Consider the following 14,637-nt stretch of genomic DNA (forward strand, 5'->3'; position numbering starts at 1 on the left):
TTTAATGTTTTTTCAAAACTTCGATATTATGATCTCAGCAATAAGAAATTTGAAGTTTTGAAACTTCAGAATTTAGAAAACTACGAAGTGTAATGAAAGGCAGTAAAAACAAATAGTTAAACTAGAGTGACATGTATCCAGTGTTGCACAATACCTCCCATTTAAGGTGACATTTCTTTTGTTTTTTTGTGTTTTATTATTGTAAGGAGGAAGGGAGTAAGCAGCCCTGTCACTATTTTTAGTCACTCTTTGGGTACTTACCAAATTCGAGCTGGTGTGATTATGACCATTTGCCTGGTTCACTGCATCTTTTTCAAACAGAGAGACTCTGCAACTGAGAACAGACTTCTGTACGAAATAATGGTTTAACATGTTATACCTATAGCTTTGCTCTGTTTGTTTCTTTCAGGGTGGCCTTGGTCTTTTCGTTCAGCTGATGCCTATTCTCATCTTAATTATTGTATCTGCCCTCAGCCAGATGATGGTGTCGAATCCCCCCTACAGCCTCAGCCAGAGACCGTAAGTAAAGTACATAAGTATGCAAATGTCACCTGTCCTTGCCACAACACACAGACATGTATATAACCCCACTTTTTTTCTAGGTGCATTTTGTCTCCATGCCTGTGACCTGTCAAACCTCCCACATTAAGACTTTGTCTGTTTTTCCCCACTCATAATAACGAATTACCTTAATACAATACAGGATAGAATAGTCTTTGGGGGGGGGGGGTCATAAATACAGTCATATGAGTTGCATGAGTCCTCACTGGCATTTTAGCATTGTGTGTATTTTTTGTATGACCTATCCCTACCGCCCAAGTTAAGGAGAATGAGCTACCTATGTCACTGCAGGGACACTCAGTATCTTCCTCTTGTAAGTACATGCTTCCGAACTGTGATACTGACCCTTTCCTGAGGGATTGGTGCAGTATGTGACCTGCTTCACTCTGCCACCCAGGATGTCCAGCCCATACTCTCATGCCATCTTCATCAAGAACACAAGCCACTGATTGAAATCCAGTTGTCTGGGGTTTAGTCTTGGCTGTATCTGCATATGATAGCAGAACTGGCTACATATTTATACCCTTTGTAATATGATACACTTACTGATTTCCCAAGTCTTTTGGTTGTACTTGATCGATAAACATCTTCTTTATACTGACTTTTGTCAGAGGTGTGACTGTGTGTTGGTTTAGGGTTTATTAATGATTCGGACCACTTCACGCACCCTTTAAAGATGATGCATACTGAAGTTGTGCAGCTGAAACTGTAGTGAGGCTGGAAACTTGGCCAGATACTAACAAGGAGAGTTTAAGAAGGAAGAGGTCACCCACATATGGTAATTCATCATAGCTACAAACACTCTGGTATAAGAGGCATTAGCTGATGCTTTAAAAAGACTGCAGAGTTAGGGGAGTGTTGTAGGAGTTGGGCAGCCAAGTGTCCTTTTCAGAAGTACTCCATCTGCATTAACTGTGAAGGGAAGAGTAGATAGCTGAAGAGAAGGGTAAAAAATAAGTTGCCCTTGAATGAGGGGGTACTAGAGAGAATAAGGAAATAGTACCCCAGGAGACAGGTTATACCTCCACATTTAAGGGAATGAGAGGATAAAGGGAAAGGCTGGGAGAGCTGCCAGGTCCAAGGATGCCATTAAACTGTTGGGTAATGGAGATATGGAAAATAGTGCCCCCCCCCCCCCCCCCCCCCCGGTAAGTAATACTGCAGGGGAAACTAATTGAAGAAAAAGCCAGAGAAGGAATGCCTTGAGGGGAACTAATGGAAGGAAAAGACAGAAAAAGAATACCTCTGGGGATGGGGCCAGAGGGTGATGATCTGTGTTGCATATAACCAAAGTAAGTGGCCAGGTCCTGTTGCTGGATGAGGGTGAGACAGATGTAGTGGTATGGTAGGTCCTTTGCAAAATAATGTTATGAATAAGACATACAAATATGAGAATGTTGAGTTTACAAGAGAGAAAAACAGAAGTTATGGGTAAAGTGGGTGTGACCGGTTAATGTAGGATGGACCAGAATGCAAGTTATGGGAGTAATAGGAAGGAGATGATGTAAGAGCATGCTACTGATACAGCTGGAAGGGAGGAAAGAGGTATATAGCTCCTGATTAAATGCATTGTTTTCATCAGACAGTGGACAGGCGGGGCTGTCAGTGTAAGCCTTTTGAGTAGAGTGAGGAGGTGGAAAAGGAGTTTTTTCCTTTGACTAGAATCTGCAAGGACCTGACTGGGATATACTGGCTTTAGATGAGAACGAAGTAGTGACTGTATTAGATTAGGCACATTTCAAAACAGTATGTCAAAAGGCTACAAGGTGTAAGTCATTAGGTGTTTTAAGCAGAGATGATGAGGTACAAGCCTCACCAATGCTAGCTGTATTCTGCTGCAGAGTGTCAGAGGGGTTACAGGGCTTTTGACTACAAAGGACTATGGTGCTTCAGTGAGAAAAATCTTATGGACTGGAGTGAGGTGTAAGAGAGTGGAAGACCTTTGAGGTTTCATTAAGAATAAGATCCGGACGAAGGTGGTAGGTGGTTAAGAAAAGAGACCTTTACAGATAAAGGTGAAAATCAGGCACTATTGAGGAAGAGGAGAAGGCATACGAGTATAAGCTAGAGAAGGCAGAATCAGTCATGGAAGAGAAAAAGATGAAGAAGGTAAAAAAAAATGCTTTATAATTCGGGTGTTTGATACGACCCTGTCTTCTTCAGCTGCTTAGGTTTGACACTGCCCCCAATAGAACTGATACTGTGAAGCTTGAACATCATACCTGAATATAATGCTTCAGCCTTGAAGTTGCATAAAGTTTGTTATATGTAGGGTTTAATTTGCAGTGCTTTTACTGTAAAGCAGTGATAGATGCTTTAAATAGTTGGTCTGTTCGCCTATGATCCCTTGAAAGACAGAAGCCTTTCCTCCTCTCCATCAACAGTTTCAGATTTTGGCATAATAGTTTAGAGGAGGAGTTTGTTTATTTCCCCACTTACTTATTTATGCTAGTTTGTTTACCAGGTGGATGCACTGATCACACTGAACCAACTTCAGGCACACCTTGGGCAAATGCAGTCAGTCATGCAGGCAGTTGTATATGGTATGAAAGTAAAGGCCCTGAGAGTAGCAGAAATAAAAGCAAGACAAGAAAAAAAATGGCAAGCAATTACAAAATGTGTTTATGTGAGTATTTGCAGAGAGATAAGTGCAGATTTAGAAGAAGAGAAATTGCTGTCGTTTGAGTAAATTAGGTGATATGGCCGTCCTGATAGCTTCCACATTGGTTTTGTTTTTGCAGGTGTACTTCCGATTCATATCTGAATTTTGAATAGGAGAGATCCTCTTTGGAAGAAGCAGGTTGCTGAGATGTGAATAAATGGAAGATTTCATTCTTCCTCCTAAATGTGTTCAGTTTTTAAGGTGTGTCAAGGACAGACTCTAGTTTTTGTATTCTGAGCATGCAGTGCTCCATTTCCTAGTGAAGAAACAACTGGTGGATGAATTTCACTGTACTGAATATTTTCCTGAATATTTATATAGTAGTGTTGATGTAGACCAATGTCTGTTTCTGGAGATCATTTGCTTCCTCTTTTGATGATTCACTTTTGTTGGTTTCAACTACTCTTTTCTCCCATTTTTGACGGCCTCCATTTTATTCTTACAAAGAGTGATGCAAATGTAGAATAATGGAAACTCCAATGGCCTATCACAGTTTGTTTTGGTTAGTCTTTGTTTGAATATGTTTAGAGAAAATGATAAATGGTCACAGAGTGTGCCATTATGCAGATTAAATTAGTCTGGCATGGTGCTCTTGGTCTGCAGTATATAGGGATAAAACTCTTGACCATGTCATAGACATCCAAAGCTCGATTAGTTGGTTATGTGCTAAAAGAACTAGAGCAGGGATAGAGAGAATGAGCAGCTAATGCTGACTTGCCCATCCAAAGGATAAGAGAGGTGGTATAACCCACTACATTGCTTACCACAGCAGTAGCTGTTAAGTCTGTGTGACTCTGAGCTGCATGTAAACAAGGAGATGTGCACATGGTGTGAAAAACATGAATGGAATATCCTAAAGAAGCAGCACATACAGAACACATCAGCTACCAGAGGAGAGTTTAAGTCACTGAGATGGTAGCCCACAAGAACACATGACATCTTGTTCCCTAATGACCGTCTCTCTGTTTCCTGAGAGAAATGACTGGATTGATGAGAATTCCCCCTAGCAGGGAGCAAGTGGACTGGTGGGCTGTGAAGTGGGATGAATGGGTTTGGCTGTCACCCTTGAAATATGAATGAGTGGGTTGATTGGGAGCAGGAAAAAGTGCCTAATTGGGATGTACAGGGAAATAAAATAAACAAAATTACAACACTTGTGAAAAGTGAAGCAGTGATAGCAGCAAGAAGTGCGTAAGCTCCTGACAATGTTTGCTAGATATCAGTGCTTCATGCACCAACCATGGTTCCATAAAACACAGACACGAACACAGACACGATGCCAGTACTAGCCTTTACAGAGGTAATGGCACTGCATATGAAAACTATAGATAGAAAAAGATGAGTGCATAAGGTAGAAAATCTTAATTGTATGATATGCTGTTACAGGGATCCTCCCTGAAGAATGAAGATGAATTATTGCATACTCTTAATGGACCATGCTTTCCCCGCCCTTTTTCACTTTTTCCTTAGAGGAGATGCTGTACATTGTAGACAGAGGAGCTGCTTTGAATTACTTTGTAGTTTTGTAGTGAGGATATTGGGGCATAATTAGTGATTTACCACTGTAGCACTTTGTCTTATTCTCAGGATAGTTCTTTTGCTGCATAAAATATAGATGTTCATCATTCTCACTGCTGCAGTAGCCTTTTGAGTATATAGGTTGTATCCTACCTCCAATACAGCTGGCTAGCTTCACAAAGCCCTGGCTCGTTTGCATAGTTACACAGTGACTGATTGACCAGGCCCTTGGAGGGAAATCAGTTGTCATTGTGTAAAAACCTTTCACTACTGTATTGTTACCTTGAGAAGAAGCAGCTCTTAGGCTTTACAAGACTAGCAGTTGGCTTTAAGCTTCATGTATAGATATAGGCTCTCACAGGGGAACCCTTCCATGTAAAAAATATTGCACTTTTAGGAAAATAGTTCTTAAAATAAAGATAAGAAAATAAGTAGAGAGCCCTTGATGCCACTGCAGGTTCCTGTAGTCCTTCAGCCATTGGTGTGTGATCGTGCAGTGACCATCTGTTGTTCCTCAGAATGCACATTCACTTCTCTGGGTTCCTCTGGTGTAGTCCTTTCAGCCACACCCTCTTTGGATGTTCAGAGTGTAATACATGCATGGGAAAACTATCTCTTTTGGGTCTGGGAAATGCTCCAGAAAATACTTTTCAGCGTAGCTGGGGAAATAGACCTCTTGATAGGATTAGTGGGTCATCTCCTAGGGTGGAACCTGCAAAGAAAAAAACTAAAGGTCAGACATGGATCATCTGAAGTATTAATGTCTTTCTGTTTGGCCAAGCAATTATTCGTTGTCATCAACATCATTAAATCCCCTTTTTCCCATTTTCTTCATGGGCTGACCATTGCAGGTCTTCTGTCACACAGTCCATCAATCTGTTTGCAAGACGCTCTCATTTCCTGTTGCCTTCCTCCTGTCTGTCCCAAGTTATCTTCGCCAGATTGTCTTCTGCATTTCTGTACCCAAACAGCTGTAATCCCGTTCCACCATGTCTGCCCATGGATTCTCCTCTCTCTTTCAGACTTTACTCTGGTTATTCTACAAAGAGGCTTGTTCTGTTGAAATGTAAGGTCACCTCTTGCAGAGGTGGAACTTAATAGATATCTTTACTTTTTGCTGTTAAAGATTTTTTTCTACATTGGCACCAGATGTACTGGCTGTTTTTGGTAGAATTATTTATTGCTGTGTCATCTGTAAGAGAGTATTCGAGTTGCAGCTATTCATGGTGGGTTAACCCGTTTAGTGTTCCATACATATAGTGTTATCCGTGTAACAAATCCCCCATTCATGCCCTTACTACTTTCAGATTCCGCCTTGAATCTAGCCATCAGTCTCCCTTATTTCTTTCAGAAATTGATTGGCAGGGAAACAGATTCCATATACTCTGGTCATGCTTTTGCAGTTCTTGTATTATCTCATCAGTATTTAGTCCTTTAGGGGAGCCTAAACAGATATGGACTTCCTAGTAAGGGACCAAAAAAGAACAACCTATGTCAGTTCAGACAATTCCTACTTGGTTGTTTCTTGCTTAACTTCACTTGTTATTCCATCATGGTAATACAGTGCCAAGCAGGATTAAAGTACATTCTAATAGAGCCTTGTTTCCTTTAAAGGCATATTGGAAAGGAGAGGACTCTAAAAGCATTCTATAGGTGGCTACATGGTCCTTAGTACGTACTTGTACAAAGCATTATAAACTGGATTTCTTATCCACATCCAGAACTGACTATGTTGGGACCGTTCTCCAAGGGTACTGCATGATTATCTTGTTTTCTCCCAGGTTGAATAGGTTTTGATAATCGACTTGTATAGCCAAATGGCTACTGCTGCATTGATAATGATTAACTTAGTACAAGTTGTATAAGTTCTACTTATCATAGCAGTAGATGTTCAGAGTCATCACGGCTGCAGTATCGACACCCACCTGCCATTCCCTTTTTGTCTGTAGTTAGTTTTTGGGATATAAAGTTTTTGGTTACTGTTGTATCTTTCAGAGGTCCAGGATGACTACGTTCTTTCTCTCTTAATGGGCAAGAAATTACTGAAGATGTCTGTACTCTGACAGCTGTTTTCCCTCCAAGGGGCTGGACAGTCTTCAGTCAGAGTGAAGGTGTGGGAGGGAACCAGAGCTTTGTGAAGCTGCCCGGTTGTACCCTAGGCAGGATATACAGCCTATATAGCCAAAAGGCTTCTACAGCAGTGAGGAGTTCAAACATGTACCGTTATGTTGTGTGACTTACACAAATTAACTTTCTTGAGATTTCTGCTTGTAAACACTGTCTGTACAGTACATAACTACTGTGCATTAAATTATTATATTGGTGCTATAAATCCAGTAAACTTTTTAGTTCCGTAACTTTTGAATTCTTGTACTGTGATGTAGCCAGCGAACATTTAATTATGTGATGAAAGTTACTGTAATGATTGAGTACTAAGTTATTTCAGTCCATGTTAAACTCTATAATCAATTTTACTGTGTGTCTGAGTTGTACTTCTCTACATCTCTACATCTCTCTCAACTGTCCTTGGTTTTGCCTCATAGTCTTTCCCTGTCTCTTGTGAAATTTTTGATTTTCTGGTGAGTCGTTGAGGATTATTGTTGATCAATAATGTCAGACACCAAAGTTTCATATTTCTTATTGTTCAGAAAATGCATGTTCTTGCAAAACTTGTTCTGTTTTGAAGTGAATTAAAGTAGTATTTTAAAATTGTCCATGATTTGGGGCATTCAACCCCCCCCCCCTCCATTATTTTGACTTTGTCTTGAATTCTTGAGCAAAGAAGTTGACAGGTATGTTTACTGTTTGCACTCACTGGGTTGCCTTGAACAAGGTACACTTGCACCAGTGTGCACTGTCTTGGTAAATAAAATTAAGTAAATAAACATAGATAATGCTAACTTTGCAGCTGAAATGCACTGCTGTTAACCAGAAGACCACAGAAGTTGAAACTTGCAACTTCCTCCTCCATCAGTGCTTTGGGAACCAATGAAAATGTGTAACGTGATGAAGAAAAATCCCTAAAAATAGCTATAATAAGCACCTTTTAGCATTTTAGAAATGTAGAAGTAGCAGGTTTCTTACAAGCTGAATGTATAAGCACTTTGCTATCCATTTCTCTAAGGTTCATTTTGTGATCTTTCCACATACCCAAAAAAATCATATGAGAATATAAATTGTCTTATTACACAGCAAAATATTTTACTTAGTCCTGTGTGATGGTTTGTGAACATCCTGGGTGAAAAAAAAAGAGATCTGATTTCTCACCTTCTGCAAATTTGTCAGATGTTTAGTTTACCTAATCCTACTTTGTTTAGGACTAGTTTCCCCCTCATCCTTTAAACTAGGATAGATGCATATATATTTTTACCCCTGGTCTTGCCCTGAAGAACAAGAGACGCTTTTTTATATGATATAATTTTAGAGGATTTTGAATCCTGACCACATTATTTGTATTTTCTCTCAGCTTAAGAAATGTGTGAATATGTTTAGTAGAAAGGGATTATTCCCTCAGCTTTAGTCATTCGGGATGGTGGTAGTTGTCCTGGTCCCATTTTGCTGTTTAGATGCTGCATTTTTCCTCAGTCACGTCCATGTTATAGTGTCCAGTAAACTCTTCTGGACTCGCCTATAGTTGTGAACAAATACCAGGTATTGTCTAACTGGCAACGACATATTGTCAGTTTTTGCATATTTAGTAGGGCATGCATATTTTTTTTTGGAGTTCTTAGTTGCTTGTCCCTTTCTGTTTAGTAGTCTTTTTTTATGTCTAACTAGCCCTCTCCTTTTTGTTGGCCTAATATTTTGTTTCAGACCATCCTGGTAGAAAGGTACCCCACACACACACACACACACACACACACACACACACACACACACACACACACACACACACACTTGTGGTGTTCTGCAGGATTCACTTTTTGGATCTCTTGTTTTCATTGCACATGCTTCTCTTTGGAGACATTAGCAGTATGATAAAGGATATAAAAATAAAACAACATATAATAACACCACTTAAAGATATTTAATAAACAAGTACAAGCTTTCACATTCAAAAATGTTTCATCAGGATATAAATTCTTTATAGCCCGGCTGTATCTTTTCTGATTCCAGCTGTCAATGGGATAACATCTCTGGCAGTGATTTACGACTTAAGGATGGTTGTTTTCTCCAAAATCACCACCACCACCAAAAAAAGGAATTGCCTGAATCTCCTTGTGTTCTGAATGTGCTTCTCAAACATTTTGGAAATATAGAGTATATGTTAGTGCATTTATTAAAACTGTATTTGCCTTAATATTGCTACAACTCAAGTGCTCTAGGTTGCACTGCATCTGAATTGTTTTAGTGTGTTTTAGCTGCTTTTCTGTATGTATGGACATTTCTGGTATGTGTGGACTAGCTACTTTATTCTACTGTATTACTGCCTCTCGTTTTTCAGTTGTGCACTTGCCTTGCTTCATTTAAAAAGTTTTAAATTGCTAATTTTGTAGAGTTTTAATTGCATTTACTGTTTAGGGCTACACACTCAAGTGTGTTAGCCTTTTCTGTGTTTATTTACTGTATTATTGCATTGTTTAGCCTGTTGTTAACCAAAACAAACAAAAAAAATACTAACTTATTTGCTCGTTTCCTGCCTTTCCTAGCTAGTGTCGTCCAGATCCCAGGCTTTGCTGGTTTCAGGACTTTATTTTCTGTATTCAGAGCTATCCAGACTTTGCTGTGGTAGAGGGAAGTCCTACTGCTTACCAGTGGGAGTGGTGAGCATTGTACTACCTAACACTACAGGAGTGGTTTCCAGCTCTGAAATTGTAATTTTATTAGCTGTTTTGGGCTGATTTCTGTCTCTTTCAACTTTCTGGCTTAAAACGCTTGTGTTTGCGCATTTTTCGCATCGTGCAGCACCACAGGGCTACGGTTAAACTATTCCAGGTGCCAGAAAGTCTGCTCTTCAAATTTTCCCTTAGAGCTAGCTAGTTTCTCAGTAGTAGCACTAAAATCTGAGCCCCTGTGACAAGCACTTGCCCTAGAACCTGCTGGAAAGCACTAGGAAGCCTTAAACTGTTACAAGCACTAATTAATCATAGGCACTAAACAGCCTATAATTGCAAAGTACGTTGCAAAGGTAAGGGAAAGCAGCTCTTGTACTTTACAAAAAAAATGCACCTAAACAGACATGTCCAAGGGTCCGCTTCCGGTGATTTCTCCTGTACACCTGGTGAATCTGGGCATATTGGGGCAATGCAGCAACTGCCTCATGTACACAGACAACCCTCTTCTCCTACCACCCAACACTACAACCTGCGAGAGATGCACTTACATAGCCAAACTGGAAGCAAAGCTCTGTCCAGCCAAGATTGTGCTAGACCGTCAAGAGGAGAAGGTTAACACCTGCACTACACCTCAAGCAACACATAGCCCTTCAAAACCCACACCATCAACACCCACACATAGCAACACTAAACCCACATATGCGGAGGCCCTTAACATTAACCTGCCCAAGCAACAAGGACCTCCGAAGCTGAAATGCAAACAAACACCAGTCACAACCCAAAGTGACACATAGCTCGCCACCAGTGTGCCACCCAAAACAGCCCCTAAGGCAAGACAACGTACCCAGCACTTTAGTCATAGGTGACTCTATAGTCAGGCACACTGATGTCCCACTCACCAGGCTGAACAAGGAGAAAATTACAGTCAGCTGCTTGTCGGGTGCCAGGATCTGCCACATAACACATGCACTCAAGTCACTCCACAATAAGTACAAATACGAGTTTGTCATTGTCCATGTTGGAGTGAATGACTTGAGACGTACCTCCTTGGACTACATGAAAAGAGACATAGAAGAGCTCGCGGATCATGTGGCCCAGGCAGGTATGACCCTAGCTCTGAGTAGCACCCTGCCTTCACCCAGAAGGATACCACAGTATAAGGACAAAATGATGGGCTTCAATAATTGTGTAAGCTTCTGGTGTCATTCAAAAGGGATCCAGTATCTCTCTGCCTGGGACGACATGATCGACAAACCATGATGCTTTGCCAGAGATGGTCTGCACCTGTCACCCCTGGAATTCAGGTTACTGGCTAAAGCTTTTGCCAGCCCTGTAGTGCCTTTTTTAGGCAAAGTTCAAAGGACAAAACCACCACTGTAACACATACAAGTATGCAAAATCTGAAGGTAATGTTACTCAATGCTAGAAGTCTAAAACTCAAAATGCACTCTCTCAAGGCACTCTTAAAAATGGAGAACACTGATATCTGTGAAGTAACTGAGATCTAGTTCAAGGCTCCAGGGAGCACCCCTGCCATACCAAGCTACAACTCTTACCACACTTTTCGGCCACAAAACCAAGACCGAAACACTAAAGGTGGAGGAGTGTCCATATTCACCAAGGATATTCACACCTCCAGGCTAGTTGCCCAACACAATGCATCTGAAATTATCCAGCTGCATCTAACACTAGGTAAGACTGCATTCCAAATTGTAGCTTGCTACAGATCCCCCCCATGCCCCAAGATTCTCACTACACCTTTCTAAACATACTGGAAAATATTAAGATACAACCAAATACCCTAATACTGGGTGATTTCAACTACCCTGCCATTAACTGGGAAAACTACTCGGGTACCAACACCTTTTCACCCAAAATAATAGTACTACCCACCCCACACCAATAGCTACCACAACCCACCCAATACACAAAACAATGCTCCCAGTTTTCAACTTCACCCAGTGTCCACCAATACAATTTCTAAACTCCTTAAGAAACTTAAACCAACCACTCTAAGCTGATAAGCTACCAGCAAACTTCCTTCAAATATCAGCTGAAGCTGTAGCATATCCAGTCTCCATTCTCATTAATAGAGCTCTGTCAAAATGCAAAGTACCAGCCTCTTGGAAAACCTCTCATATCATCCCACTGCACAAATGAGGTAACTCCTTAGAACTTACCAACTGTTGCCCTATAGCTATCTTAACACTGTTATCAAAAATATTAGAAAGAGTTGTTCATACTCAACTTATGCAATACCTCCAGAATAACAACTTACTCTCCCTATCTCAGCATGGCTTTAGACCCTCCCACAGCACCACAATAGCATTATTATCATTTACTAACATAGTTAACCACTACAGAAACAAGGGTCTATTTACGTCTTCCATATTCTTAGACTTGTCAAAAGCCTTTGACATGGTAAAACCACAGCATGCTTCTTGCAACTCTATCTACCGTAAATATAAGTCCCTCCTCTGTGTCATTGTTTAACAGCTGTTTGTCAGATCGACAGCAAGCTGTCCTATGGCAAGACCAATTGTCCTCCCTGCTACCAGTAACTATAGGAGTCCCTCAAGGGTGTATCCTCGGCCCTCTGTTGTTTTCCCTATTTACTAACCAGATATCTTCATCCTTACCAACTGCCTCAGTAGTACAATATGCTGACGACACCACCCTTATATGTGCCACCCCCACCCTAAGTGAACTACAAACCCTAACCCAAAACACCTTCACCCTAGCCGAAACCTGGTTTACTAACATCAAACTTCTTCTTAACCCCAAAAAAAAAATCTAATTCTCTTTGTCCCAGATAGATCTCTCCTGAGCAACAACTTCATCATCAACTCCAAAGAAAACATTCAAATTAGTCCAACCACACACGCTAAACTGCTAGGCATAGAGATAGACAACAACCTGAAATTCGACATCCCCATAGCAGAAAGCATCAAGAAAGTTAATAAAAAGCTAGGCCTCCTCTACAGGAACAAACAGTTTGACTAAACATACCAAAGTCACCATCGCTAGGACTCATCTCCTTTCCACCGTCCTCTACTCTTCTCCCATCTTGATTAATCTATGCCAACCGAACTGAATAAAATGGAATCTTGCTATAAAAAGATTGCCAAGTTTGCACATGATGCTTCTTACGGGTCCCACCACTGTCTATCCCTAAAACAGCTTAACTGGCTTGAGTTGCCTCATATACTCATGCTCAATCAACTCTCTATAGCTCACAAGCTCTATTACCTCCCAGAGTTAACCCCAGCACTTCAGCATTTAATACAGCCCCACATTCCCAGTAGAGCCCTACAGTCTAACAGCCAGAACCTAATAACTGTCATCCAACATAAAAACAATGCTGGTAAATCACTCTTTGCCAGCACCATTGCTAAAACCTGGAACACACTACCAATCCATATAACTTCTATCACCTCCTTCAGTCATTTCAAAAAACTCCTTAAAATCCACTACTTAACTAACTGGCTATGCTTATGTTACACTCCAGGTTAAATCTAATTGTGTCACATGTTCAGATAAGTATAAACAGATTTGCCCTAAAAAGCTTGTAAACCCAGATACTGGTAAAAAAAAGTATTTTTTTAAGTTTTTGACTATGTACCTCAATGGCTGTCTACTGTTCTAACTAAAACTGTTAACTTCTAACCTATTATGTATTAAAATCAATTGCATGTTCTATATTTTGTTCTCTCATGTACTGCATTCTATTGTACTGTGGAGCTTTTCTCTCCGGGCCTCCGCTGAAAATGGACCAGAGTCCAGTCGGACTTTCCTGGTAAACAAATGTAAATAAATAAAATTTTCCCAGCGGTTCTTGGAATTCATAAATTTCAACGCCCTGGATCAACTAATCATTAACCAACATGGGAGATAGATGCTCCACCCCAGTGGTCACTCCCTCATTGGTCAGGTCTGACCATAAGCAAATCACTCCTGACATCCACATCCCACCCCCATCCCCCAGTAATGAAACCTCCATCAAAACTTCTCCAAAGCCAACTTCATGCTACTGAAGTCAGGAGTGGCAAACTTCATGACACCCATGCAGACAGGAGATGAAAGTTCGACTGCTGAATCCTACACTAAGGCACTGTACGAACACATCCACTTGTGCATGAATCATGCCATCCCAAATAAAACCAAGATGCTCTCCTCCAAGAAAGGAAGCCAGTCTGGTGGTCCTCTGCCATAAATAAACTATACAACAGAAGGAAGAAACTGTTGCAGAAAAGAGGAAAGTCCCAAGATGCAGAAAACTCCCTTACCAGCCTCAGTAAGAAGCTGAGATCCCTCATAAAATCCTCCAAAGCTAGTTACAAAAATAAAATTGCCAAAGATTCCAAAGACCACCACAAGGCATTCTATAGTTATGTCAAGAATCTAAATGGCAATGCTCAGATCTGCTCTGAGTTGCAATAGAATGGCATTAAATATACTGATCCCAAGGATATTGCCAGTATCCTGGTAGATCAATGTAGTGCCAACTTCACCCCCATCTCACCCCCTAAATGGCCCATCTCAATACCAAAAGATTGCCAAATTCCGGTAATCACAGCCACACAGGTATAAACCGCACTCTCCAAAGCTAAGAATGCAGCATCCATGGGACCAGATGACATCCCGGGCTGTGTACTACATGAACTACAAAATGAACTGGCACCTCACCTAAGTGTCATGTTTAATCATAGCCTCACCTCAGGCTTCGTGCCCACTGAGTGGTGCACAGATACAGTTATCCCACTCCACAAGGGGGGATCCACCTCGGATCCTGAGAACTACCGTCCCATCAGTCTGACGAGCCTGATCTGCAAGAGCATGGAACACATCGTACCTCTTTACTCATCCCTCATCAGGCCCATAATTGAGTACAATGCCCCTTTTGGGATGTACCTTACCAGACACCTGCAGCAACTGGAAAGACCCCAAAAGTACCTCACCAAGAGGATCAAAGGGCTCAAACAGATGCCATATGCTGCCCGGTTAAAGAAACTCCAGCTCTACTCAGTGGCATACCGCCTGCTCAGAGGCGATCTGTGCCTGACGTATAAAGCCATGTCCAACCCGGAATTAATGGACATGCTGCACCTCAGAAAATCCAAA

General features: G+C 41.1%; 1 protein-coding gene across 1 annotated transcript in view; it reads left to right on the forward strand.

Annotated features, from left to right (window-relative positions):
* DNAJB12 (DnaJ heat shock protein family (Hsp40) member B12) overlaps nucleotides 1–14,637 on the forward strand; it is a 1,115,823-nt gene that overhangs the window by 894,761 nt on the left and 206,425 nt on the right. The window contains exon 6 of the mRNA XM_044056212.1: nucleotides 410–519. Coding sequence (XP_043912147.1) covers nucleotides 410–519 — 110 coding nt within the window. The remainder of the gene's footprint in view (nucleotides 1–409; nucleotides 520–14,637) is intronic.

The sequence above is a fragment of the Protopterus annectens genome, chromosome 14.part0, assembly GCF_019279795.1.
Source record: "Protopterus annectens isolate FY-2018-M chromosome 14.part0, PAN1.0, whole genome shotgun sequence".
Classification (NCBI taxonomy): Eukaryota; Metazoa; Chordata; order Ceratodontiformes; family Protopteridae; genus Protopterus; species Protopterus annectens.